At 41.3% G+C, this 27,838-nt stretch overlaps 2 protein-coding genes across 2 annotated transcripts in view; one reads left to right on the top strand and one right to left on the bottom strand.

Moving 5' to 3' along the window:
* Nucleotides 1-14,731, bottom strand: part of LOC126271870 (ubiquitin carboxyl-terminal hydrolase 14) — a 96,201-nt gene extending 81,470 nt beyond the window's left edge. Inside the window, exons 1-3 of the mRNA XM_049974216.1 lie at nt 14,476-14,731; nt 7,612-7,790; nt 7,339-7,446 (exon numbers count right to left, since the gene is read on the bottom strand). Coding sequence (XP_049830173.1) covers nt 7,339-7,446; nt 7,612-7,790; nt 14,476-14,491 — 303 coding nt within the window. The 5' untranslated portion in view covers nt 14,492-14,731. The remainder of the gene's footprint in view (nt 1-7,338; nt 7,447-7,611; nt 7,791-14,475) is intronic.
* Nucleotides 14,732-14,772: 41 nt separating this feature from the next.
* The window catches only part of LOC126271871 (ras-related protein Rab-23), a 442,999-nt gene continuing 429,933 nt past the window's right edge, over nt 14,773-27,838 (top strand). The window contains exon 1 of the mRNA XM_049974217.1: nt 14,773-15,019. The gene's annotated coding sequence lies outside the window, so the exon portion shown is untranslated. The remainder of the gene's footprint in view (nt 15,020-27,838) is intronic.

Genomic DNA, 27,838 nt, shown 5'->3' on the forward strand with positions numbered 1-27,838 from the left:
TTAACTGGATGGCTGGCACGTGGTTAACTGGATGGTTGGTGGGTGGGTTGTGGGAGTTAAAGAAATAAACAGCAGGCTCTTCATTCCATTGTCTCTCATATCTGACCTAACTGACCCAATGCAATTATAAGATAGTAGCAGGATAAATAATTCCTTATAGCTGGGCAGAGAGGAGATCTAAAACCCTAATAGTGGAAAGGCTGAGAAATGTAATGAACATCAATATGACCAACAATAGTAAAATAAGGTGAGAGAGATAGTCAGGTCAGTAGCTGGGTGGTTCAAAATGGAGCAAGGGGTGTCCCTGACACAACCATCGTACCCTCCATTTGTTATAATCAATATGCTGAAGACGGGAATAGAACTGCTCACTCAGAGGAAGCAAAGAAACCTGTTCAACTGTACTTTATCACTTAGTGTCCATATAAGGAAACACTAAAGATCTCACCTTCAGAGTATTGTATGAAGAGGCAATCCTAAGAAAGTAAATGGTAGACTCCACGTAAACAATTAAAAACAGAATAAAAGAAGTACAACTAAGGCAGCCAGCACAGGAAGTATGGGTGAGGACCCACAGACCCCTTCCTGGGCCCAGTGTGTGGCGACAGACCCCCAACCACATCGCCCCTGCAATGAAAGCTGGTTAAACTGTTGGATATGAGAATAAAAATTATTTTCTGAAGAAAGGAAGCTGTCCATATGGGATGGTGAATTCCTTCAGTGGGGAATCAATGCAAGAACACCATGCAGCTGTTGTCTCTTTTAATAACAAGAACTTTGTTAGAGGGGGCAGTAGCCCACAAGATATTGTTCCATCTCAGAGTAAGTGGAGGTCTTATCTGCATCCACAGACCTGCACCCACCATTGTGAAAGCAAATGTTGCATGGGTAATCGTTTCTCTGGTCGAACAGTCTGCCATTTCATTCACCAGGATACCCACATGGCTTGGGTCCAAGACAAAGACACGAGAGTATGATTAAAGTCAGAGAGAATATTATAAACAGTAGATATCACAGAGTGACACGAATAACATTGATCACTAGCCTGGTCACGGTCCACTGAGTCACTACAAATTAAGGAAGGCCTGTTTAATAAAACATATGGTTCTGCCAATGCCCACCAGCTCCACCTTAAAACACAGTGTAATTTTAAAGTAGCCAGTGTAAGTGATGATAGCACCATGACAGTTCTGGAGAACTGAGAAAAACAGCCACCAAAAGATCTTGAGGATGACTGATATTTTAGGTCCTTGAAAGGTCAGGGTACATGCAAGCAGATTCTAGGGGAGGTATGTGTGGGTGTGGGGGGTGTTAGGTAGAGGTCCTGGCATAGTCTCAATGCCCATTCTAAATGAGAAACCCGAGGCTGAGAGTAAGGGGATAGGCACCCCCAGCATGAAAAATAAATTCACCCCTTTGAACTGGTGTTCAACCATGGCCACATGTTGGGATATGCACAAAATGCAAAAACTGTCAACATGCATCATCATCATCATCATCATCATCATCATCATCATCATCATCATCATCATCATCATCTATGAGATAAGGAAGAGTGTAACCTCAGCACAGAGCCCTGAGGGACCCCATTTACTTGGACACTTGGGAAACGGAGTAATTTTCCAACTGCAGCCCACAATGATTGAAGGGATAAAAACTGACAAGTAGAAATCACCAGGGAGGCTCAGAAGCCCCACTCATGGAGGGTAACTAAAATGTGAGGGCACCAAGTTGTAATGTATGCCTTATGTGAATCAAAAAGACTGCAATGAAATGTTGACATTGGGGGACAATCTGCCAGATTGCTGGTTTCAACCAAGAACCCAGAACCCAGAATATCTGTTGAGGATTGTACCTCCTGGAAACCAACTGATAGGGAGACAAAAGGTTAACTCAATGTCCCCTTTTCAAGATTATTTCATTTTGAAAGAATGTTCAAGTGACCTTTCTGAAACGTGTTTTATTCACAGTAGCAATTTTCTTTTAAAACCAGAAACAGTATAAAAAAGTCCCAAACTGTGAGATCTTTTATTAAATGTTTTTACAACATCCATAATGTCACTTATTTTGGCACATTCTGCCAGCAGATTAGTGCTGTGTATGATGCAATTTATCACTCGTGTTTCCTACTGCTTATCAGCTTCCGTCACTTTTTTTTATCAAAGCAAGGTAAAAAAGACAGACATTGAGTCAGTTTGTGTTTCAATAAAAAAAGTTTTTTTTTCCACTATGGGTTGGAAATGTAAATGCCGTGTGTCTAGGGCCTCCCGTCGGGTAGACCGTTCGCCTGGTGCAAGTCTTTCGAGTTGACGCCACTTGGGCAACTTGCGTGTCGATGGGGATGAAATGATGATGAAAGACACACAACACCCAGTCATCACGAGGCAGGGAAAATCCCTGGCCCCGCCGGGAATCGAACCCGGGAGCCCGTGCGCGGGAAGCGAGAACGCTACCGCAAGACCACGAGCTGCAGACTTCACTATGGGTTGAAGCACAGGCATAGGGCCAATTTTTGTTTTGAGGATCTTAACTCCTCCACAACCAATTTGCTCCCACTAATTTTGTCCTGCCACAATGCCAAAGAGACTTTGACACTAATAACACAATGCACACATGCCCTGCTTGGCACGTGCATCGGTAACAAATGAGCAATATTAGAAGAGAGGTGCAGAGGGAACTGCTGGTTGACAGTGCCTGTGGGCAAGCAGTATCAGTGTCTGCACCTATGTTACCTAATTTACCCATTCCAGCTTTGGAATGATAGGTGAACTGATTGTTAGGATGACAGTGGTAGTCTCCTGCAGCATACCATTCGATCTTCTCACAACATTTCCAAATTCTGTTCTCTCTCCCATTTCCCATTCTTTTTGCTGTTCAAGAGTGTCCAACTCCATGATGTCTCTACAGCTAATTACGGTCTTTTTATAGTTGACTGTATTGGTTTCCCGTCTACTGCTGCCACATTCTAACTTCTTAGAGTGCAGATGTGTAGTTTTCTTGGCAAAACCTAGCAGCCTCATCTAAGAAAGACCCCTCTTCACACTATCATGGCAAAGGCATTCTGACAACACTGTGACATGTTTAATTTTGCTAATGCAATTCCAGGGAGATTACACCATGTCTTCTTAGTTCTGTGGTGTGGTGTGGTGGTTGGTGATCTTTGAAGGCTCATGACTAGCACTGGGACATTTGAAGTTTCATTTGCAAGGATTACATTAATTAGTACTTGTTCCATAGATCATGAATACGACACTTCGTACTGATGTGGAACGTGTCAGGTTAATAAAAGGTGTATATACAAGATATTACATTAGACAAAATATTACATGACACTCAAATATTTATTTATTTATTTTTTGGAAATTACCCACTTTTTTATCCAAAAATTCCTCTAATGAGCAGGAGTTGCCATTAAGAAATTCTTTTAATTTCCTTTTAAATGCTATATGGCTATCTGTCAGACTTTTGGTGCTATTAGGTGAGTGACCAAAGACTTTTGTGGCAGCATAATTTACCCCCTTCTGAGCCAAAGTTAGATTTAACCTTGCGTAGTGAAGATCATCTTTCCTCCTAGGATCCATCTAAGTTCTCAAGAATGGCTGGAGATCTATACAATCCACTCAGACAGTGTCCCACTTGTCTGGATATGGTTTATACAACTGACATGTGGACGAGTGTCCACCGCCCCCCCCCCCCCCCCCCGAAGTTGCCTGCTAACAAACATTTTACTACCTGAGGTGGCATCAATTCCATTGGCATATACAGCATTCTCTGACCCCCCCCCCCCCCTTTTCACAAACGCACGCACGAGCGCTCTCTCTCTCTCTCTCTCTCTCTCTCTCTCCCTCACACACACACACACACACACACACACACACACACACACACACACACACACACACACACACACACACACAAGCACGCGCGCGCGCGCACACACACACACAAACAAACAAGTGCATGAGTGATGTGTACCATGACTTGGGCAGTTAAGCTGAAACTCTAAACACACAACATCCCATCTTCACAGTTCACGCTGGTCACTAAAGCATGACCTGACTTAATACCGCCAAAAATCCTTATGTTTGCTGTGCACGTCTGCCCATCTTTGGCTGAGTTCAAGGGAGAGTGTATACAATAGTTAAAAGGTTACACTTGCAGCACAGAAAATAAAACAGCACTGCAACAGTTCAGAGTTCTGTATTTGGTATTACATGCTCACAAAAGTTTTATGCCTTCTAGGGAGATTGGATGATTATCTGTTTATCAGACAACATTAAAGACTCCAGTAAATAATTGTAAATTCCCTTGATCAGAATAGGTCTTATGTTTTGAATTGTGTCTTCATTTCTTGTGGCAACACAGAAACAAAACAATTTTCCCCATTTCTTTTCACCATAATTCCTGGAGCATTGTTTCTCTAAAACACCCTCACAGTGAATTTACTACAAGAATTCACACTTCATCAATACCTGTTTCACTGACTTTTTAACATTCCTCTCCAAGGTTCAAATAACAAACTCCTAAACTCTAAATAATTAATGGAAAATCTCATATAAAGATGTGAAACAAATACTAACAAAGAGAGAGAGGGGCTGGCCAGTACTTACCTCAGCTCAGTGCAGCCAATAGATACACAAAAAAAACAACCAAAAATTTACATTCCTAGCTTTCGGAATAAATGTTCCTTCATCAGGGAGGAGAGAGGGGAAAGAAAGAGAAGAAGGGAAAGTGGATTTAGTTACTCACAACCCAGGTTATGAAGCAACAGGGAAAGGAAAACAGGGAGGGTAGCAAGGATGGAGGCATGGCTGTCAGAGGGAAGCCAAAGATATTCTATTGTAAGTACTGTGCCAGCTTCAAACCAAAGAGGATGCATACAGAAGTAAAGAGGTATATAGTATAAAAATGTAGGATGAAAAGATGCATGAATGGCTAAAGAGGAAAGGAAAAGAGGAGAAGACTGAAGAGTAAATGGGAGTGAGGTAGTTTAACGTAGATTCAGTCCAGGGGGATGGCGGGATGAAAGTATGTGTTGGAGTGCAAGTTCCCATCTGCGCAGTTCAGAGGGACTGGTGTTGGGTGGGAGAAGCCAAATGGCACATACGGTGTAGCAGGTTCCTAGGTCCCTAGAATTATGCTGGAGGGCATGCTCCGCTACTGGGTATTGGACGTCTCCTAGGCGGACAGTTCGTCTGTGTCCATTCATGCGCTCAGCCAGTTTAGTTGCTGTCATACCAATGTAGAAGGCTGTGCAGTGCAGGCATGTCAGCTGAAAAATGACATGTATAGTTTCACACGTGGCCTTGCCTTGAATTGTGTATGTTTTACCAGTAGTGGGGCTGGAGTAGGTGGTTGTGGGGGGATGCATGGGGCAGGTTTTGCAGCGGGGTCGGTTACAGGGGTAGGAACCGCTGGGTAGAGAAATTCAGTCAATAGAGGCAAAAAGAAAACAATTTATAATATGACTACTGCTTAATGAATCACAAAAGGGCAAAGGTATTCATATTCCTGTACTGATTCTTCATGAACAGAATTGAAGTATACAATACACTAAAAAAAGCAATTTGGTTGTACTGTTCCAGTTGAGCAAATTCTCGCAAGACGACAAAGTAAAGATACAAATTGCCAACTCTGTATTTCTGAACAAATGAAAAGGATTTTATGAAGTCAATACTATTCAATGTGTAGGCTTGACTGTTTAATTTTTTGTACAGCTGAGTGAAAGCTCCCACTCATAGTAACCAACATTTCCCTGATTGTTTAGCTTGTACATCTGTTTCCTCAATACACGGAAAATCCAAGATGGAATGCTCTGCCCTGAAATGAGAAATGTCTGGCCCACTATCCCCCCCCCCCCCCCCCCCAGTGGTATTCCACCATCCACCAACCCCTCCCATAGTGGTAGTCCGCCATCTACCAAACTTACACAATATACTCATCCATCACTACACAACCCCTGTTCCCAACCCCTTAACTCATGGCTCATACTCCTGTAATAGACCTAGATGCAACACCTGTCCTATAAATCCTCCCACCACCAACTACTCCAGACCGGTCACAAGCATCATCTATCACATTAAAGGCAGGGCTACCTGTGAAACCAGTCGAGTGATCTACAAACTCAGCTGCAACCACTGCTGCATTCTATGTGGGAATGACAAGCGACAAGCTATCTGTCAGCATGAATGGCCATCGACAAACTGTGGCCAAGAAACAAGTGGACCACTCTGTTGCTGAGCATGCCTCCAAACATGACATCCTTCATTTCAATGACTGTTTTGCAGCCTTTGCCTTATGGATGGATCATTCCCACCAACGCCAGATTTTCTGAATTACGCAGGTGGGAACTTTCCCTGCAATACATCCTACATTCCTGTAACCCTCCTGGCCTCAACCTTTGTTAGTAACTGTCCTCACCCATCCAACCCCTTCCATGTTCCCATTCCAGCACTAGACAGCCGTCATTCCACCACCACACCTACTTCTCTCCTTTTCCACTAGTCCCTCCCCCCTCCCCACCCCTCAACTGCCCTCCATCTAACCTGCAGCACTTCACAGTCCACCATCCCCACCATACTCCCCCTTCCCCTCTGTGCCCCACCCTACCCCCACCCAGTCACCACTCCCATAATGCCCTGGTGCTGCTGCTTGCCTGAGACTACAGTCGCGCGCGCGCGCGCGTGTGTGTGTGTGTGTGTGTGTGTGTGTGTGTGTGTGTGTGTGTGTGTGTGTGTGTGTGTGTGTGTGTGTGTGTCTATAGTATCTAAATTTCATGTGTGTCAATTCATTTAAATTATTTTTCACAGGCAGTTCTTAATGCGTATTTTTCGGTCTGCTACATTCTTATATCCTGTACTAAAAAACAATTGTTTTGTATAATATTCCCCTCATAATCCTGACATCAGGAAACATTTTGAACACAAATGCAACAGTTAACTCCCACATACAATCCCATTCATTCAGCAATGGCCCTTGACATCTATACACTTAACACAAAATTCCTGCCACACTGTATCATTATCAGATTGCTTCTTATCCTGAAGATGACATGTTAAGTTGCAGGCAGGCCTTTTCTATCTAAGTCTTTTATGAAAGCTAATGTGTAGGTGTCTTTTCATTGTGCCTGTCTCCAACTTAAGTTGTCATCTTTACAGTAAGCAGAATCAATCTTTTCCTTATATTGCTGATAGGCCAACCTGCAATTTTCACTGTTTGAAATCAGTATTAGTTATTTTCAAAACAAATATTTTAGTCACAAATAATGCTGTGAAATCAAGGCTTCTATCAATCTGTAAAGAGTATCCATACAGATTACAACACTTATGACACACTTACTGCAGATGCTAGTTCACTTTCATTCATATCCTCTACAAACAATGGCTTTTCTGTAGGTTCTACTGGAACATCCTCTTCTTTGCTGCCCATCAACAATATAGTTGCACCCTGAAATATATGAATTACAATAGGAATATCTGTTAAATTCATAAAATACAGATTTGTATGGCATGTATAATGCAAACACACACACACACACACACACACACACACACACACACACACACACACACACAGTCTCCGCAATTACTATCATGTAAAAGAAATACTTACATCTCTTAATTTTGTATTTCCCCAATCACCATCTTTTAATGTTGTGCCTTTCACCATTACCTTTTGTCGCTCAGGCTGGACGCCTGTTAAGGCAAATATCTGTGCTTTGAACACCAGAGGATCTTCATCTGTGTTGACTTCAACATCAGTGTATGTCTCCTTACCCCACTTCACTTTCACTGTAAATCAGAGATATTAGTACAGAAGTGTTTGACGACCAACGGGTTTGAATGAACACTTAAGATAAAAGACAAATTTACCATAATCCACAAATACTTAACAAAAAATTGCACTTATCACAAAACCCCAAGTGAGTTTGTACCTATTACAATTTTCAATGAAATGCGTAACCTGTGACACCAGATTCTTGCTTAACCGGGTGGTGTACACAATACTTATCTTAGCCAAAATTTGTTTTGCACAATCAAAGTAAGCAAATGACCATATCCGAGATGGCATATCTTTCACCAAGCATTAATAAACTAAGCATACTATTTACTGTTATCTCATTCAATGAAGCATTACTAATGTACGAAACCTCATGGAATATGCCAACTGCAAAGATCACAGATCGATTAGTTCTGACAATATCCTGCTACACTATGATAATATTGACCAAACGTGACACCACACAGTTTCAATTATTGCACAACTCTTACTATCACTTCGCTTGTGTTATCTTTATGATAAACAGTTTGCAGTGTCTTGATTCCCATATATGTCTTTCTTTTGATCTGAACAGTACCTCTTCCTAACTTTTCTTGGATTACTATTCCCAATATGTTCAGCTACAACCTTAAATATATATTTTCTGCATTCCATTTAGCAGTCATGTATTACAATGTTCTTCACCATAGTTATATATTTTCTTCTTTTTAAATATGACATCCACCTCTAGTTATTAATCACATTTCATATTCTTCTTCTCTTTATCCAAAATTTGATTCATCCCATTTACTTTTGGCAACCTGAAATATTTCTTTTCACACATCAAACCTTCTCTGATGTTACAACTAAATCCTCTAGCCTGCACAAAATGTTAAACAACATACTCTGGAAACAATAAGTCATGCATATGAAATCTGCATCCTGCTACGTTAGTTAAGAATTCAAAAACCCAAACATGGGTATGAAGTTTCATCTCTATGGAAATATGCAGATCACTACACCTGCATTTACCGCAAAACTGAAAAGCAATTGAATAATATAGTTAATGTGTAAAAAATATTTTAGGATGACTGGATTACGGCAGTGGCGGATACATATGGGGGGTCATGCGGAGTGCATGCCCACCCCTTATGGGGCCACCCGCATTGCAACGCATGCTGCCCCCACCAGTCAGCCTGCATGCTATTCGTTGATTTCTCTTGTCAGTGGACTCAACTAAATCAAGTTATCGAGTAGTTGTACTTTCCTATGTAGCATGCGCATCCGCGTCATTGTGTTTTATATGTTTCTCTCTGGCACATATACAGCTAACACATCTCTATGAGAAAAGTCGCAGCCATTCTAGTGAATGGCTGATGCTGTTATTCAATTCGCACCTTATCTCGGAACAGTTTACAAAGTTCTCAAAGAAATACCGTGTTGAAGGGATAGAATAACAGCTGCCAAAGCCAATATTGTTCTTCAAGCTCTCTCTAATTGCAAGTTCATCATCACTCTGTTTACACTGAGTGACATTATGAGCATAACATATCCAGTCAGCAAAATTTTACAAAACTCTAGCTTGGGCGTTGCAATGACAAAAGCAAAATTAGATTCGACGCTCAAGGTGTATGACGGCATGAAAACTAATGCTGATAGCCACTATGCTCATATTGTTGAAGAGGTGAAGGCAGTTATCGAAGAGTTAGATGTGAAGATGAGTGTTCCTTGTCTTACAGGCAGTCAAAGACACAGGGAAAACTATGAGCATAATGATGATGCTATGACATTGGAAAAGAACTGCTTTTGTTCCAACACTGGACTAAGTTACGACTGACACGAGAGACCGTTTTGCTGAAGAAAATATTTACCATTTAAAATTCAACATGCCTTTCTGAATCAGCGCTTATCTGAACTACTGTTCTCTGAACTAGAATCACTCTTTGTGATTAAAAACAGACTAATGGGAGAGATTCTTCAATACCAGTTGGCAAGTATAAACGCCCTTAATGTTCGTTTCCTTGGTTGTAGTTTTTTGTCATTTATTCTGTTGATGTGTGTGTGGGGGGAGGGGGGGTTGGTTGTGTGTGATTGTGGTGTCCGATCTAGTAGCCAGCACCGAAGCTTTCATTGTTTTTCCTTCATGTTTTTATCTGGTTAGATGATTTGTGGATTATGCATCGGGGGAGGGGAGGGGGGGAGGGGGGGGGGGCTGGCTGGCTGGTATTGGTGAGTTGGTTTTGTGTCTTCTTTTTGACCCTGTAGAGTTAAGGGAAGTGTTAGATTCCAGATTTGGTGTTTTCTTGCGGTTGCATGTTCTGGGGTTTCTGAATTGGCATCGATACTTTCTGTTGACCTATATAGGTCAAGAAATGTTTGATTCCACTGGACATTGTTTCTAGTTGATTTTGCAAATGTTGTGGTCGGTTTATTTTACCGGTTTTGTCGTTTGGTTTACTGGCATACATTTCTTGAGAGTTTGTCGCCCCCCCCCCCCCCCCCCCAAAAAAAACCCAATTTCCCTCGTTTTTTCCATTAGTTTCATTATAGTATAGGAGGGATATGTGATTGATGATTTTCGATCTATTTTCGTGTTTGCTGCTATGTTTACGTAATGACGTCATAGTCGCAATATGGGAGTAGTTGTGAATGGTCGTTTCTGTCATATTGGTGACGTCACTGGTCAAAGCAGATGGATGAAATCAGACGTTTCCATTAACTGCTTATGTAGTCTAATTCCATTTTCTTTCACACTTTCTTTTTTCCCTAGCATAACATGGCTTACATTATGATAACAGTAAAAATTACATACACACTGAACGGTTTCTTTAGATACGATCCTACCATATGGCTTTGAACACCATGTTCTACTGGTGACTCCTCTGTGAAGAAAGAGGCTTCAGCTTGAGAAAAATTACACAATGTAAAAACTGAAAAAGCTGGCTCAGTGCTGGAGGATGCTTATATGGCATAACTGGAAAAAAAGTATGTGTGACTGTTTTGCTCTTCGTACCATGTAATTTGAAGTGGAAAGTCCTATCAAGATTTTTCTTATGCTCCAGTTATTTGGAATTACTGCCAAAATTTGTATTTTATCACACATACAGTTTGTATTGTGAATTTTACCATTCAGCTGGGCTATGATTTCTTTTTCTTTGTCCACCCCCCCCCCCCACCACCACCACCACCACCAAACACACACATCCTTTTTTTTCCAGTTATGCCATATAAGCATCCTCCAGCATTGGGCCAACTTTTTCAGTTTTTACATTGCGTAATTTTTCTCAAGCTGAAGCCTCTTTCTTCACAGAGGAGTCACCACATAAATACTGAAGGCTACTATTTAAAGAATCCAGTGTCCACACAGCTAATGCAAAGTCTGCAGGGGTTGGTGGGTTTTACAATGTTTGATTTCTATTGGTACAAGCTACATTTATTTTTCAACATAGTCACTTTGGTGACAAACACGTTTCTCCTCATAAAAAACCAATTTGTTGATAGAGTCACTGTAGAACGTTTGACTTGTTCAGAGCCAAAACCTGATCCTTGCTTGCACCACTTGATCAGTACCAAAGCGAAGTCCTCGAAGGTATTTAAGCTTCAGAAACTGATGAAAATCCAATGGGGCCAAGTTGGAACTGTATGGATGATGACTGATGACAGTAAACCCAAGGCGATGCAGATGTTATGGCACTTGGATGTGATCTGGCACTGTTATGCTAAAGGAGAGGGTGGTCCATGTGCAGATGAACTCTTAAAATATAAAACTCGACTAGGCCTACATCACGCTGTTTGTCAAGTGCTAACACTGTTATGTTAAACACTGCCATGTTAAACACTACAATTCAAGAGCTTTTAGCAGTGGCAGGCTGTAAATATTGACACTTGAATAAAAATGTAGAATGATGATAACGTCCATTTTATTTAATAAGCTTTAACAGTTTTCATATAAAAAAAAATCGGAGGCACTACTTTTCAGCATGCCCTCACATATCTGCTGCAAATTTTTCAGCCTAACAATAGATTAGACCACTTGTTTACCTTCCAATCCTTAACATTCCTCAAATTCTTCTGTACTCTTGCATGATCCCTTTTTAAAATTGATTGCAACAGTACAATTTTAGCCTGAAATCTGCTTTTTACAAACTACTACTAAATACTACCTCAATGAACAAGTATATTGCCAGTTGCAGTAGGCATGAAACAAGCTAATAATTACTGATTGAAAAGAAGTCTCATCGACTGCTTCTTTACAGCAGTAAATGTTCAAAAAATTTTCAGAATAATATTGACTTTTACTATATCCTGTTCTGGTGGGGAAAAAAAAAACTATATTCTGCTCACTGCATTTTGTGGATGTCGTTATGTAGTCAAAATAAATTTTTGGGCATGATTCCTCTGGTGTGCACTTGATATTTACCATGTTTATAGAAGCATATTAGAATACAATACTTGTCTTCCAAAAAAAATTTAAGCTGGGATGTTTTGAAATATCCAAGGTCAAATGCTGAGGTCTTTGACCTTGAATGTGAACATTCTCAGAAACCCACTAGGTTGCATACCAATGAAAACTCTATTCATCAGCTTTTCAATGATACATGTTTCATTGGTATATCTGGAATACAAACATATTTATAGCAATTTCAAATTCCACACAATTTTTGAACTTTGCAGACCTGCAATTTTATTTACATTTATATACCTACTCAAATTTGTAGTTTCCCATCTCTTATCTGAGCTACTGAAAGCACTAAATTAGAAAGGAATATGATTAGTGTTACATACATGTTATTATGCCTACATTACGTGGAACATATTCCATCATCGTCACCCTTCTTACCGCAGCACAGTGTGCAAGATGAAACTTGGTCTGTCTGATGCCCATAACAACCAATGTAAAACTGGTCAAAAGTATGCAGACTATGCACTGTGATTTGATACAATGAAGAATGGTTATATCATGCCACAACTGCAATGTTAGACGTAAATTATTACAGTGACACTTGCATTACATAATGCTCTTTGCAATTCCTCATTCTTATTCTTTTGTCTCCGTAGATATGATGAAAGAGTCCAACATATGTCTCTTAGCGTCTTATGATAAGAATCTAGTAGGTCTGAGATGTGTGTTAATGTGAAATGGGGGCCTTTTACCCTTCAAGTTGTTATATAAAATTTTCTGTCCATACAATCCCTGGAATTACACAACCTTTCAGAAACCTCATCACATAGCTCAAAATGACAGTTACAGTGAAATGAGACGGTTTCTTTTTTTGTCATACTAGCAATGCTGCGTTCCTGTCTAAAATTACAACTTACTTAGCTCACTTTTTCATGCAACAAACCATTTACAAAATTCTCAAAAGTATGGTGTTTGCCTTCATACTTTAAGTGGCTGATCCAATAACTGTGCCAAGCACTCAGCAATCTTAAGTTTCACAGCAGTTTCCCGTGCACTCAGAGTGATTTCATTAATAATTTCTTCAGTTATACATATATTACTGCTACAACTGTATGTGTACCTAATATTCATCCAGTTTCATTCTCTCTCTCCCACTATTATTTTATGTTCCATCAATATCTTGCTTAGCTGCGAATGAAGTGGTCGTTTTAGAAATGAAGCAGTAGCACGGACTGGGAAGGTAATAAGTTGCTTCTTTTATATTGGCATTTGCCTAAAGCTGTTCCATTTGAGTATTGTCACTTATGTCAATTGTGTGTTCTTGTTTTAGTGCCTCACAAAAGTTTCACAACTTATAGTCAATGATTCTGTCACTGTAGGCCTATATTGTAAAATGTTCAGTACTGTGTTCAGGCCAAGTATTTTTTTTTTAATGGAAAGGAAACAAAACAATCCCCATTCATTGACACTACACAGGAAAAGAACAAGTTATTTTTTTACAATGCATGTCATTTACAATCATTTTAGGACACCGAAAAGCATCTAAACAAACAAAGGTTTTATCATAGGCATTTTCTCAAAATTCTGCCTTAAGTGATGGACCAGTTCTTTGCTAGTTGTGTCAGAACTTAGAAACTGCCATCTATTCCAGCAACAAGCCACAGCTCAAAGTAAAAGGGGAAGAAATCAAAAGCCTATAATTTTTTTCTGGATATCTAGTGTACATATATTTTGTTACTACGTTCAATACATAATTTTCTCAGTAACTAAGTGAAAGATGTAACTGCTGCAATGACCTACACTGTAAACAATTCTAGTTTTATGAAAGTTAAAAAAATACTTTTACACGATGACTAACATGATTTCTTGAAAAATAACCGTCGCCTTAAAACTCATATGCTCCTCTTCTTCTCCTTAAAACATACAAAGCTATTTAGACTATTCGTTGCGCACACCTGCATGACAAACGTCTATTTACTGAGCGCGTAGCTTAGAAAGTGGTACACAATGAATTCGCTTTTTCTACAAATAATAATGTTCACACCTGCTTCAGATGCGGTATCTTAAAGTAAAACACCCAGCCACTTCACACAAATCCGAATTTGTGATGTACAATTTTTTCTGCTCACAACGCTAACAACCTGAATTTTTGTGTCTTTAAAGCTCCCTTTCTGCGAATTCTTATGAATAAACTGACCTCTCTTCCACATGAAATCCAGAAAAATATTAACTTCACATACAAAATAATGAGGTAATTAACAATGTGAAGTTTGCGTTCCTAAAACGTGTAACCGAATATTTTAAAATATACGTACCTTTGTAAGTTGGCATTACAAAAATGAGTGTAGCAAGCAGTTACGATAATCGAATATTTTCACACCCTCGCTGCACAAACAAGAGACACTGAAGTGACAATGCTTACGGGGTCAGTATTTCATTTCTAAACACACACCACAACACAAAATTCATCAGTCACTTCCAGAGATGTAGCTTCGCTTGTTCCAAAGATATAGGTCCGCAGGACTGCAATGGTATTATAAGTGATCTCTGAACCCGACAAACATATGAAAGACACTAAATACAGCAGCACAGTGCTGCGCTCTTGTCGACAAATTGCCAAGCATTCACAACCAACTGTAACCTAGGACGCTCGTATTCGGAGTGCGACTCCGTGGAGAATCGGTAGGACGTGGGGTTGTGTCGCAGTTTGAGTGATTTATCGGCTGTTGGACGTGCTCTTGTCATAGTGCTTCGTGCAGTTTAGCGTTCTCGTGAAAATATATATTTTTTATGTTATAAGTGATTGTAGATTGTGCTGTATGACAGTTCAGGGGAGCATAAGCGTTCGACGAAGTGTAGGTAAGTTGGAAAAGTGATCTTTAACGATTAAAAGCATGATGATATCTTAAACTGCAACAGAGTGTGAACTTAATATTTGCCGCGCAGAACCTAATACAATTTTCCCCGTTACCATCGTTTCAAAGAGAAAAAAAATCCACTACCTCCAGAATGCGTTGTAGAGAGAGTAGTTCTTTTTAATAAACTGATCAAATTCTTGCATAGTAACTGCATTCAGTGACAATTTTTGGTTCACGAACCCTCACAAAAGCAATATGGCTATCGATAGCGTCATTCGTGGTAAGTATCCTGTCGCAATTATTGTATGATAAATACACTTGTGCCTTGAGATAACACTTCCTATGTCATGTTACGCGGCCGACTGAGACAGCTGTTTTGGGAGGCCCTCCCAGTATTCATTTCATTTCACGCCTCCCAATCTCTTCTGCGTGGAGTGTCCTGCTGGGCTTCTCCGCGCTTTGACATTGTAGCATAGCTTTTCGCTGCATTATTTTGTGTAGTGTAGATGCTGACTTAGGCATTAAATCGCAAATAGTTTTGAGTCTTATAGTTAACTCTTTTTTTCTAGTAAAGTTCACGAGAGTGTATTTCGTACTGACGGGGAAAACACATAACTTGTAGTGGGTTTACTACTAGTAAAGTTTCAGGAGTAAGCTACATTTCATATTTTGCGTCTGTATGTCGAATCTTATGAGACGTGCTATTCACATGTAATAATGCGAGCCAGCACCTTCATGTTTCAGCGTTACGTATCGTCATTAAACATCTTCCATCAGAATCTTATGAAATGTTCTGCTGTCTTTATACGTAAAAGTACAGTTTATCGATAAGTTCGACTCAACGAATTGTCGTATTCTGTCAAGATAATTTTTTTCCATGTCTAAATAGCGGTACGGCTGTCGAGGTGTAATGTTAAGTATCTGTTTAAGCGCAACGTGCAGCATTAAGGTACTGAATTACAAGGAATCTTCTTGGTCTTGGCGTACAGTACATTTGAGTACTAAAGTAATACCGCAGTTTGTATTTTTGCGTAGGAGGATGATTTCATTGAGAGACTTTTATTTCTTGCCTACAGTTTGACAGCTCAGACATGCAGGAGAGAATCTTTGGATTAAGTACAAATTGATAGTCGACCAAGCTTTAGAAAAGTATGTACTTAATAGTACAGTAAAAGTGATGCAGATCATACTTGTTTTGCAGAGTGTGAAGAACCTTCTCAGGAAGCAACGCCTGCTGCACAATAGATACAAAATACAACATAAATCCAGTGATTGCCTAAAGTTCTTCGGAACGCTTTCGCCTAGCAAGAAGACTTTCAGTAACCACCGAAACAAAATGTTATCACAAGACTTCTCTCCGAAACCCCCAAAGACTTTGGTCATTTGTTAAGGGTGTCCGTGGCTCAAAAATCCATGTTTCGATGCTTAAGATAGCAGAAATCGAAACAGAAAGTAGCAAAGCAAAAGCAGAAATGTTAAAAAGTCCTGAGATCAACAACTCACTAATACTCAACAACCGTTTGCAGCAGAATGTGCCCCCTAGAACATATTCTGAGTTCAAAGACTGTAATCTACCTGGAACAAAATAACTGTCTCAACGGAAATCAACATGGTTTTCGAAGATATCAATCATGCGAAACTCAACTTGCGCACTTCACGCATGTCAAAGGAAATCAGATTGAGTGTTTCTAGAGTTTGGAAACGCATTTCATTCGATATTGTATCGACTCCTTCTGAACAAAATAAGTTCCTACGAGATGTCTAACTAGTCAGACGAATGAATCGAAATTTGTCCTGGCAGGCAGGACGCAACACGCTGTCTTGGATGGGAAGTCATAGCACTATCTGGTGTACCCCAGGGGAGTGTAATAGGACCGTTGTTCATGTTATACATTAATTACTTAGTAGATGGTATTCGTTGCAATCTCAGGCTTTTCGCGGACGATGCAGTTACCTATAATTAAATTATATTCAGTTAAAACTGCAGTGCTATATAATTATATCTCGACAAAATAATAGCACTGTACGAAGTTTGCAACTTGATCTTAAAATTAAGAAATGCAAAGACATGCGCTTTACGAAACGTAACAGCGTGCTATTCTTCGACTAATAGATTGAGCCACAACTTGTCAGTCATGGCATACAAATATGTAAGAGTGATACGAAGTAAAATTTTCTCATAGGCTCAATTGTAGATAGAGCATACGCCAGCCTAAGATTCATTGATATTATAAGAGACTGGGTACAAAAAAAATTCCCCTAAGCTGAAATAGCGCTCAAATATGTGAGACCAACTTCGGGTGAGACTAATAGAATACATCTATTATGTACTAATGAGGGCGGTGGGAATGGTCGCAGACTTGATTTGCGAGAGAGGGTGTAACAGAAATTTCAAATTCTGCTTAAAAAAGCTTCAAGACTGGTATTCAGGCCAGAAACTACGAATAATCTGAAGTCCCCTACCTATCTTCCCCACAGAAAACGCGTCGATAAATTTGGGCAAAAAACATCTAGCTCAGGGGTAAAATCAATCTCTTTCCACGTTCCGTCCGTGAATGGAACAGAAAGAAACCTTAATACAAGTAGCGCCCGGGTCACGCACTGCAGTGAGTCTCCGGGCTTTGAAATTGATTATTTTTGCTTCACCAGCACTACCAATGATTTCCTAACTGTCAGTAAACCTTCACCCCTGTGTGAAGAATATTCTATTAAGATTTCTTTGTCAAAGCGTAACATTATTTGAATTTCACGGACGAACCACATCTATATCGGTACTATGTTTTTCTATTTCTTATAATCGTAAAATGTTTATGAAGCGAAGCTGATTTTTTAAAATATTGTCGATCGATTTTTCTTTGTCTTTCCAATGATCAATTTCTATTTATAACCTTTTGTTGCCCCTACAGCTGCCTAAGATTTCCATTCTTCAGTTAACGAGTTCTTCTACGTTGTCTACGATTGACTTATCAGCCAGAATCGCTTTTGCCGGCCCCCTCATGCAACTGTGTCTTTTGGGTCTGTATAGAATATATAGGCTCTGTAATAATTTCATGTTCGTAATGCTGTACGCATACTATCATCGCGAGTCTCTGTTCTTCTTATAGCTCCACATGCTTTTGTAATTCAGTTGGTTCTATCTGTTGGCATTCTGTGAATAGATTCAGATGTATTGACTGGCACAACCTCACCAACACCCAACTTTTCACAGTATATTGTCTTAGTCTTAAGTTCTGTAAACTGAATGTTGCGTAACCAGTCTGCATTATTTTACAAGACGCTGGAAATTCCATCAGATAAACAAATATACCCGTACCTCATCTGTATCTATCAGCTATTTTCGCGGAGCAAATGTTGATAATGTAGATTGACTATCTCATACAGTAGAAATATCTTAGACGTACAGATTGTCAAGATTAGTTTACAGTTTACATAATGTAATTATAAGGAATATTTCTGATAGCTATAGAGTAGAGGGAAGTAAGCGACAATGCATTTTATGCAGATACTTTTAAATGCCGTTGCAAATATGCAGTCGTCCCGGCACCACACATGAATTGTTACGCAGTTAGTTCCTATGCCAGGTTCTCTTTATCATGATGTAGGTTTTAGATTATTACCTGAAATAATTTCATCCAAAAACCCAAATGGTTCATCTAACAAAGTCTCGTCTGGTTTCAGTTAAACATGCTTTTCTGATCTCATCGTCGATACATCAGAAACGAAATAAAACAGGGAAAAATCGATGAAAAACGATAGATATTACACTCACTTAGGACTGTATATTCGCTGAATGTGTGCGATCCATCTTATGTTTGCACGGAAAAACTTTTTTTTAGCGAATATAAATTTAATTGAAACTTATAAGTTACATCTACACGGATTTCAGTAAATACAGAGCACAGTCCTGAATTGGATAAGGACGAGGAAAAATCGACGGTGCGTTATTTAAAGAATAATTCGACAATTCGCTTGACATGATATTGAAAAACCTCGAAAATTTTAAATGTGGATAACCCATTCCTCCGAATACTGCTTTATGCACTGCTCGCGTCTCTCGGTTGTAAATATAAACATTCTTCAGTGTTAATGAACATTGCATTGCTACGTAAACAGTGATTTATCGTCTTTAATGAAACTTATTTCATAAATGCAGTGGGAAAATCATCTTGAATAACATTGACATAAGTTATCATCAACAATGAAATAGGTCTGAACCCAACATTGCTCTAGTTGGCATGGTCGTATTGGAAATGTTGTACCCTTGCCTTCCTGTTACAGGTAAACTGACTTCGTTTCACATGACTCCGAATCTCGATAAAATCTTCGTGGAGGATTAAAATACCTAAAAGAAGCTATGGAATCGACCAGTGTTCGAACCCCAACGTCTTGGAATTGTCTTAAAACTTGCCCACTCAGCCACTGAGCCATAGGATTTTCAAAATCAGGGTTTATTTCTTCTATGTTACACATTCTTTCATCATTGACTTGTGTGAAACATTCGATAGATGACTGACAGAACGTAGAAATAAAAGACACTAATAAAAATTGAAATGCGTTAGTCATTTTCAAAGTATGGAAATTTTGGACATTTAGATTGACTTACCGAAAAATTTTCCTCTTAGAAATTACTTAGCAAATTTCGGCTTTTGACGTGTAAATTGATTTAATAGTTTCTTTTATCAGAGGCTTTTGGGCGACGTCATCATCCACAGACGAAATTTATTGACCAATGTGCAATGTGCAGACGATAACGCTGGAGACTTCAACGCGCGAGTAGAAAACGAACTTGAATGTCTCGATAGCCTGTGCATTCAATACCATGCTTCATAGGCGTACATTCAGAACCACACTTCATAGGAATACGTCGTGTCATCGTCATTATTGCGGCACGTTTTGCTGCTTGGTACTTTCGGCTATCTTGAAGTCATTAACTAATGTTACGGAGTAAATTTCAAGCGTCAGGCAAGTGAGGGCTTCACATATCATTGCACACTGCAGTCCAAAGGTTAAGCATAATTCAGAAATGAGAAAAATGGAAAAGAGAACGGCACGCATGACTGTAGATGACTTGAAAGGTTAATGCAGGAGCTGAGTGTCCCCAACCTGTAGCGTCAAAGAAAAGTTCGAATATGTTGTGCAATTGCTGCTCCATCAGCCTTTCCCAGGTTGTATCCTTGCAAATATACATTTAACGGGAAAATTGAAATGTGCTTATTGATGAATCTTAGTCTGACACCATCTCCTCGGATTCTACTGTGAGAGCAACTCTTCGTCGATAACGTTGATCAGCTTTGTGGCTTGAAGGATCTAGTTTATCTTAACTTTCCATCCACAGTTCCGTTGCGAAATGTTTGTGTGTTCATTGGATCAGCATTTCCGGTAATGCATTCCGCCGCAGCACATGTTAAATGCAGGTCTAGAATTTGCTGGAGTTGCTAATGATCGATATTTGACGAGTTATGAACCGCAAACAGTAACAAACACCATCGTGAACGTTTCACATACAATTGTGATTTTTTTTTCCAAATTAGCTTCACTAAATTCAATGCGGCAGGCACTTGTTAGTTGTGAAATGTGGGAAGTTAACACTTGAGTTCAGTTTCGCGAGGGTTTGTGGCACCGGATGTAAACGCATATATCATACAATTCCCAGTTCCCGTAAATTACGGCTCAATGTTTGGTACGCACAAATCCAGCGTCCGATAGCGCAATAGACTTGTGCCATCGGGTTCATGTCAGGAGAATTCAGCGGCTAAGGCATCAACGTGAATTCATGGTCCTCAAAGCAGAGTAGCACCATTCTCGCCTTGCGACACGGACTGTTAACGCCCTACAAGATGCCATCGGCATCAGGGAAGACCGTAACCATGAAGACCTGCAGGTAATACGCAGTCACGTTTACTTAGTCCACGGTTGTCACGGTGCCTTCGATTACTGCCGCATGTCCCTTTAAGGTGCAGGTGACCGTCTCCCACAGAACAATACTACCTCCAACGGCCTGCTACCGTAGCATGATGCACCTCTGGAGCAACTGTTCGCCTGTATGATGGCGTATCCTGAGACAAGTGTTCATGTTACCAGGCGATACGTTTCCATTGATTCATAGTCCAGTCCCTGTGATCCATTTCCTACTGCAGTCGTAACTAACGATGTCGATGGGTCAATACGAGGACACGTAGAAGTTGTCTGTTGCGGAGCCCCATCCTCAACAAAGTGCACTGAACGATGTGTTTCAGAACACTTCCGCATGCGCCAACATTATACTCTGTCAGATCTGCCCCTGGTCGCTGCCTGCCCAGTCTGTTTTACAGAGCTTCTGTGATGAGGCATGGAAGTTCAGCACCTTGTCGCCGGCTTGTGTTTTCACCGTCCTTCAACAATCCAGAGCGAGCAACCGGCCAACTTAGTCGTTTCTACATTTACCTTTATGCTCCGCAAGCCACCCAACGGTATGTGGCGGAGGGCTTTTTACGTGCCACTGTCATTATTTCCCTTTCCTGTTCCAGTCGCGTAAGGTTCTCGGGAAGAACGACCGCCGGAAAGCCTCCGTGCGCCCTCGGATCTCTCTAATTTTACATTCGTGATCTCATCGGGAGGTATAAGTAGGAGGAAGCAATATATTCGATACCTCATCCAGAAACGCACCCTCTCGAACCCTGGGCAGCAAGCTACACAGCGATGCAGAGCGCCCCTCTTGCAGAGTCTGCCACTTGAGTTTGCTAAACATCTCCGTAACGCTATCACGCTTAACAAATAACCCTGTGACGAAACGCGCCGCTTTTATTTGGATCTCAAACAGCCAAAGAAATTATTAAATTAAAAACAGGAGAAAAATAATAAAGTAAGTAATTAGATATAATAGGAATTGCCTGCTCCTTACAAATTAACTTAATAGCATCACTAAAAGGTTGTGGGATTCCTACAAATCCTACCTTTAAAACCTTACGCTCTAACAAAGTTAAAAAAGCAACACTAATTAAAACACAAATAACTAATAAAAGAAAATTCAAAATAAACATAAATAAATCATAAAGTATCAATACTATTTGTAGAAAAAATCTACATAAATGAATTCTAAATTTAACACATTAATCTGTCAAAATAGTAAATCAATTAATATTAATCAATATAATAAAAAATATTTCAACCATATGGTCCTTTCGTACTAACATGGATTAATAGTCTTAGGATAGAAACCGACCTGGCTCACGCCGGTCCGAACTCAGATCATGTAAGAATTTAAAGATCGAACAGACCTAATCATTGAGCTCCTGCTCCCAAAATTTTTCTTAATCCAACATCGAGGTCGCAATCTGCTTTGTCGATATGAGCTATCAAAAACAATTACGCTGTTATCCCTAAGGTAACTTAATCTTATGATCATAAATTATGGATCAAAACAACAAACATAAATCAATGATATAATAATGAAGAGTTTATTTATTCTTCATGTCACCCCAACAAAACATCGTGATTAAATATAGAAAGACAAACATGATTTCTCGTCAAGCCATTCATTCCAGCCACTGCGGTTGCAGGTTCGAATCCTGCCGCGGGCATGGATGTGTGTGATGTCCTTAGGTTAGTTAGGTTTAAGTAGGTCTAAGTTCTAGGGGACTGATGACCTTACAAGTCCCATAGTGCTCACAGCCATTTGAACCATTTTTTTATGTCTTTTGCGACACACGATGCATACTATGTTTTAGATTAAGGTAATTACAGAATTCTAAATCGCCAGACAAGCAAAACTATCGCGCTAAATTTGTCGAACAAATAATTCTTAATTAAGAAGTTCTAATTCTTAATTAAAAAGTTGTTTCATCCACCTGCGAAAATGTGTCTGAATAGTATATAACTTTTTTTTTATATATTACACTCCTGGAAATTGAAATAAGAACACCGTGAATTCATTGTCCCAGGAAGGGGAAACTTTATTGACACATTCCTGGGGTCAGATACATCACATGATCACACTGACAGAACCACAGGCACATAGACACAGGCAACAGAGCATGCACAATGTCGGCACTAGTACAGTGTATATCCACCTTTCGCAGCAATGCAGGCTGCTGTTCTCCCATGGAGACGATCGTAGAGATGCTGGATGTAGTCCTGTGGAACGGCTTGCCGTGCCATTTCCGCCTGGCGCCTCAGTTGGACCAGCGTTCGTGCTGGACGTGCAGACCGCGTGAGACGACGCTTCATCCAGTTCCAAACATGCTCAATGGGGGACAGGTCCGGAGATCTTGCTGGCCAGGGTAGTTGACTTCCACCTTCTAGAGCACGTTGGGTGGCACGGGATACATGCGGACGTGCATTCTCCTGTTGGAACAGCAAGTTCCCTTGCCGGTCTAGGAATGGTAGAACGATGGGTTCGATGACGGTTTGGATGTACCGTGCACTATTCAGTGTCCCCTCGACGATCACCAGAGGTGTACGGCCAGTGTAGGAGATCGCTCCCCACACCATGATGCCGGGTGTTGGCCCTGTGTGCCTCGGTCGTATGCAGTCCTGATTGTGGCGCTCACCTGCACGGCGCCAAACACGCGTACGACCATAATTGGCACCAAGGCAGAAGCGACTCTCATCGCTGAAGACGACACGTCTCCATTCGTCCCTCCATTCACGCCTGTCGCGACACCACTGGAGGCGGGCTGCACGATGTTGGGGCGTGAGCGGAAGACGGCCTAACGGTGTGCGGGACCGTAGCCCAGCTTCATGGAGACGGTTGCGAATGGTCCTCGCCGATACCCCAGGAGCAACAGTGTCCCTAATTTGCTGGGAAGTGGCGCTGCGGTCCCCTACGGCACTGCGTAGGGTCCTACAGTCTTGGCGTGCATCCGTGCGTCGCTGCGGTCCGGTCCCAGGTCGACGGGCACGTGCACCTTCCGCCGACCACTGGCGACAACATCGATGTACTGTGGAGACCTCACGCCCCACGTGTTGAGCAATTCGGCGGTAGGTCCACCCGGCCTCCCGCATGCCCACTATACGCCCTCGCTCAAAGTCCGTCAGCTGCACATACGGTTCACGTCCACGCTGTCGCGGCATGCTAACAGTGTTAAAGACTGCGATGGAGCTCCGTATGCCACGGCAAACTGGCTGACACTGACGGCGGCGGTGCACAAATGCTGCGCACCTAGCGCCATTCGACGGCCAACACCGCGGTTCCTGGTGTGTCCGCTGTGCCGTGCGTGTGATCATTGCTTGTACAGCCCTCTCGCAGTGTCCGGAGCAAGTTTGGTGGGTCTGACACACCGGTGTCAATGTGTTCTTTTTTCCATTTCCAGGAGTGTATTATTACAAAAGTAGTGTAACGAGGTGCTGACAAATCAGGTTAAGTACGTTTCAGCATGTGCACATCGTAGTTTTTTCTGGTAAAGTTACTCGCCTCAAAGATGGACAATGGATAATAAATAGCCACTACGTATTTTGAAATTGCTGACTTTATTCAGCTGGATTTTGTACACACCAAATGAAAAATCAAAATTTTCATGTGCTAAAAATGCGCTTGAGTGTCACGATTTGAATTAAGTGATGAACTTTATTTGCGAGCCTGTTTTTTTATGAATAAAACTCCATGAATCTCCGAAACGTCAGTGTCAGAACGCGCCGTTGAAGAAAGTCGTTGGCGTTGCGAAGCTCGCCAATTCTTATTAAAAGCGGCCAACAACTTCCCTGTGGTAGCAGGCGTGGGAAAGGCAGCGGCAAATAACGCGGAAGGCGTTGTGCTAGTGTCCTAGGTCTGCTGTCTGGGGCGGGGCGGGGTAGCTCCACGTGGCAGGAAGTGGCAGGTGGCGGCGCACGTGCGGCAGTTGTTCAACTGCGACGGCGGCCGGGTAGGTGAAGCGGGAGGGTTTAATTTCCTGCCAGTCTGGGCCGGTGTCAGCCAGACGGGAAAGCAGGTGCATTCGGTCTGAACAGACCAACGGGTATACGAGCCCTGTTGCAACAGGTGCGCGGGGACCGGAAATAACTGAGGCTCGTAATGGCAGAATTTCGCGCGCATCTGGTTGAAAGGTGGCTCGTCGGTACCACTTCGCAGCGCTAAAGTCGCTTGTCTTAATCGACTACTAGGAGACGACTGAGTCATCCGCAAGGCCCCTGGTGTACTACACCTACACTTGCAAGGGAGCATTTAGGACTCGCCCTCTTCTATTTTCTTCGTACTTACGAATCAGAAGTTCATTGCCCGGACACGAAGAGGAAGCAGTTGTAAAATATCGCCTTCGAAGATTGAGATTTGCGAGCGCTGTTAAGTTCAAAATATTTGTACGTTATTCATGTGTTTGTCGGTAGCTGAGTCAGAGAAACAAATGTGTCTAGTGAAAAAGTCTTGTAATTGTGGTGTCGTGGATCCGAATCTCACTAGAAGCAACATTTTAGTTTTATTTAAATTCCACATTTATCAAGGAATAGATATATTTATTAACAAACATTGAATCATAATTTTTTTGTGTGAGTAATACCTTTTTAATTTTTAACTTCCAGTCATGAAAATTTCCAGTATTCATAATAAATTAATATTTGGTGCGAAAATACGAAATATCAAGTTGAAAATAACTTCTTTATTTTTAAAGTGTGGGCAGCGTTATTGATGTGTGAACCTTTTTCGTTTAACAATAAGGCATTTCGCATAGTTCTATCAAATTTTCATGCGACCGATAGTTAAGACAGTCACAGTGGGAAGCGCGATGTCACAGCGTGCGAACCGTAGTGCGAGCGCAGTCAAGGCTGTTGCCTATGCCAAGCTTTAGCCGATCGGTCGCCGTCTGGGGGAGCTTTCCCTGCCGGCAACTCCATCGCTCCCTCCATATACGACAGACATGGCAAAAGCAAGAGGACCACCGCCGTTGACGACCCAGGCTGTGCACGTGGTTTGCGAGAGGCAAGGACGATCGAACGGGTACAAGCCATACTCCAGGGACAGGGGATCCACAGGTGCCGTACGAAAAAGAATGTCAAACTTGCATCTGAAGACGTCAGCTTCTCCATCCACCAAGAGAAACCGACAGAAATCTGTGAGGAAACAACACATCATCCGCTGAGCCTTGCCATCAGTCTGTCTCATGGCAGCTTGAAACATAAAGTCTTTCGGAAGGTTACACATACCGACAGATACTTGCATAAGGATTCCACAACAGAAAAGAGGTGTAATTAAAAGTATAGTGGACAAAGCTACAAGGATTGGTATGCCGGAGTACCTGGATGCTGAGTTAAAACATCTAAAGTAGGCTTTTGAGAAGAATGGATGCTCTAGTATGAAAATAAATAGAGTTTTGCGACCGAATAAGGGGAAGCCTAAGGACGATAGGACACAGCCATGGAAGAAAACGGTTACTCTACCCTTCATCACAAAAGTAATGTATCAAATAGGAAAGATTTTAAGGAAACATAACGTTCGACCGATTTTCAGACCAACTAAGAAAATAGGCCAAATCGCTTAGTTCCGTTAAGGATAAATATCCCCCTCTCTCAACAAGTGGTGTATACAACATTCCCTGTACGTGTGGTAAGGTCTACATTGGAAATACAAAGAGAAGCGTGAATACACGGTTGAAGGAAAATAAAAGTTCTTGCCGACTAGGGAAAACAAACAACACAGCCGTGGCGGAACATGCACTTCAGTCAGGCGATCGTGTTGTGAAATTTTCGGAAACTGAAGTTTTATGTACTATGAAGAAATGTTATCCATGGCTACATAGAGAATCCATCGAAATATATAAACATAGGGATAATTTTAACACAAAAGAAGAAGCCATTAAACTCGGATATATATGGACAGTGGCGCTACAGAATCTATGAGAAGTTTTAATCTTTGACGTACTATGATCGATAGTTATATTTCATCTTTGACAAGGTTTATCTCTGCTGTCATGTAAAATCCAGACCACGCCCACTTTCCACGGTATTTTGGCCACTCTTCGCCGTCCGACTCGCCAGTCGGCAAGAATCAGCACAACTAGGAGCACCTCTGAAGATGTCCAACGTAGCTTTGGACGAAACGTCAGGGATAGAAGAGTTCCATGGACCACGGCCATACAACCCGGAAGAATTCTCAGCAGCTGAAACTTTCGGTCGTGAAAGCCTTCATTGTATGAACACATCCAACAAGCAAGACAAGACGCCAACAGCATCTTCCAACAACCCACCTCCAGGAGAGTCAGAAAAGGAACAACAACAACACCGACGACGAAGCCGGCATAGAGTAAGACCACGCAGAAGAAGGAAGTGAACCCTCGAACCACTATGAGGAAGGTTTCACAACAGAGCACTACAAACGAAGACAGAGCAAGAACACCCATAGTGAACCGGAAAACCAAAGAGCGGATGGAAGGAACGCAGACGACAAACTGCTATCCCCCAATTGTGCCACAAGAGGAAACACCGTCAAGGACGAATAAAGACAAAAACTGAATCAAGAAGACGAACAGGAACGTGTCCGCAACATGATCCGGAAGGTACTAATGGTCACCATTTACTAAACCAAACATTACACAGAGCTTATAAAGTACTCAAAGGACAACTAGATGCCTTCAAAAATCTACCAAAACGATCGTTTTAAATACCATTTAAAGACTCTTGACGACCAGAAAAGGTAATCAGAATCTTTTGTTCTAACCAGGAATTCCTTCTTCACGCATGTCACCTAAAGAGAGATAGAGAGATATAGATAGAGTGAGGTGGGGGGAGGGAGGGAGAGATATGAATGTCGTCATCAAATGTTTACATACAGAAGTAACACAAGAAAAGTTGCTTGAAGCACTTCAAGAGGAAGGGTTCAAGGCCCTACAAATTTATCAAATTAAGAATCGTGACG

Source organism: Schistocerca gregaria, chromosome 5 (genome assembly GCF_023897955.1).
Source record: "Schistocerca gregaria isolate iqSchGreg1 chromosome 5, iqSchGreg1.2, whole genome shotgun sequence".
NCBI lineage: Eukaryota > Metazoa > Arthropoda > Insecta > Orthoptera > Acrididae > Schistocerca > Schistocerca gregaria.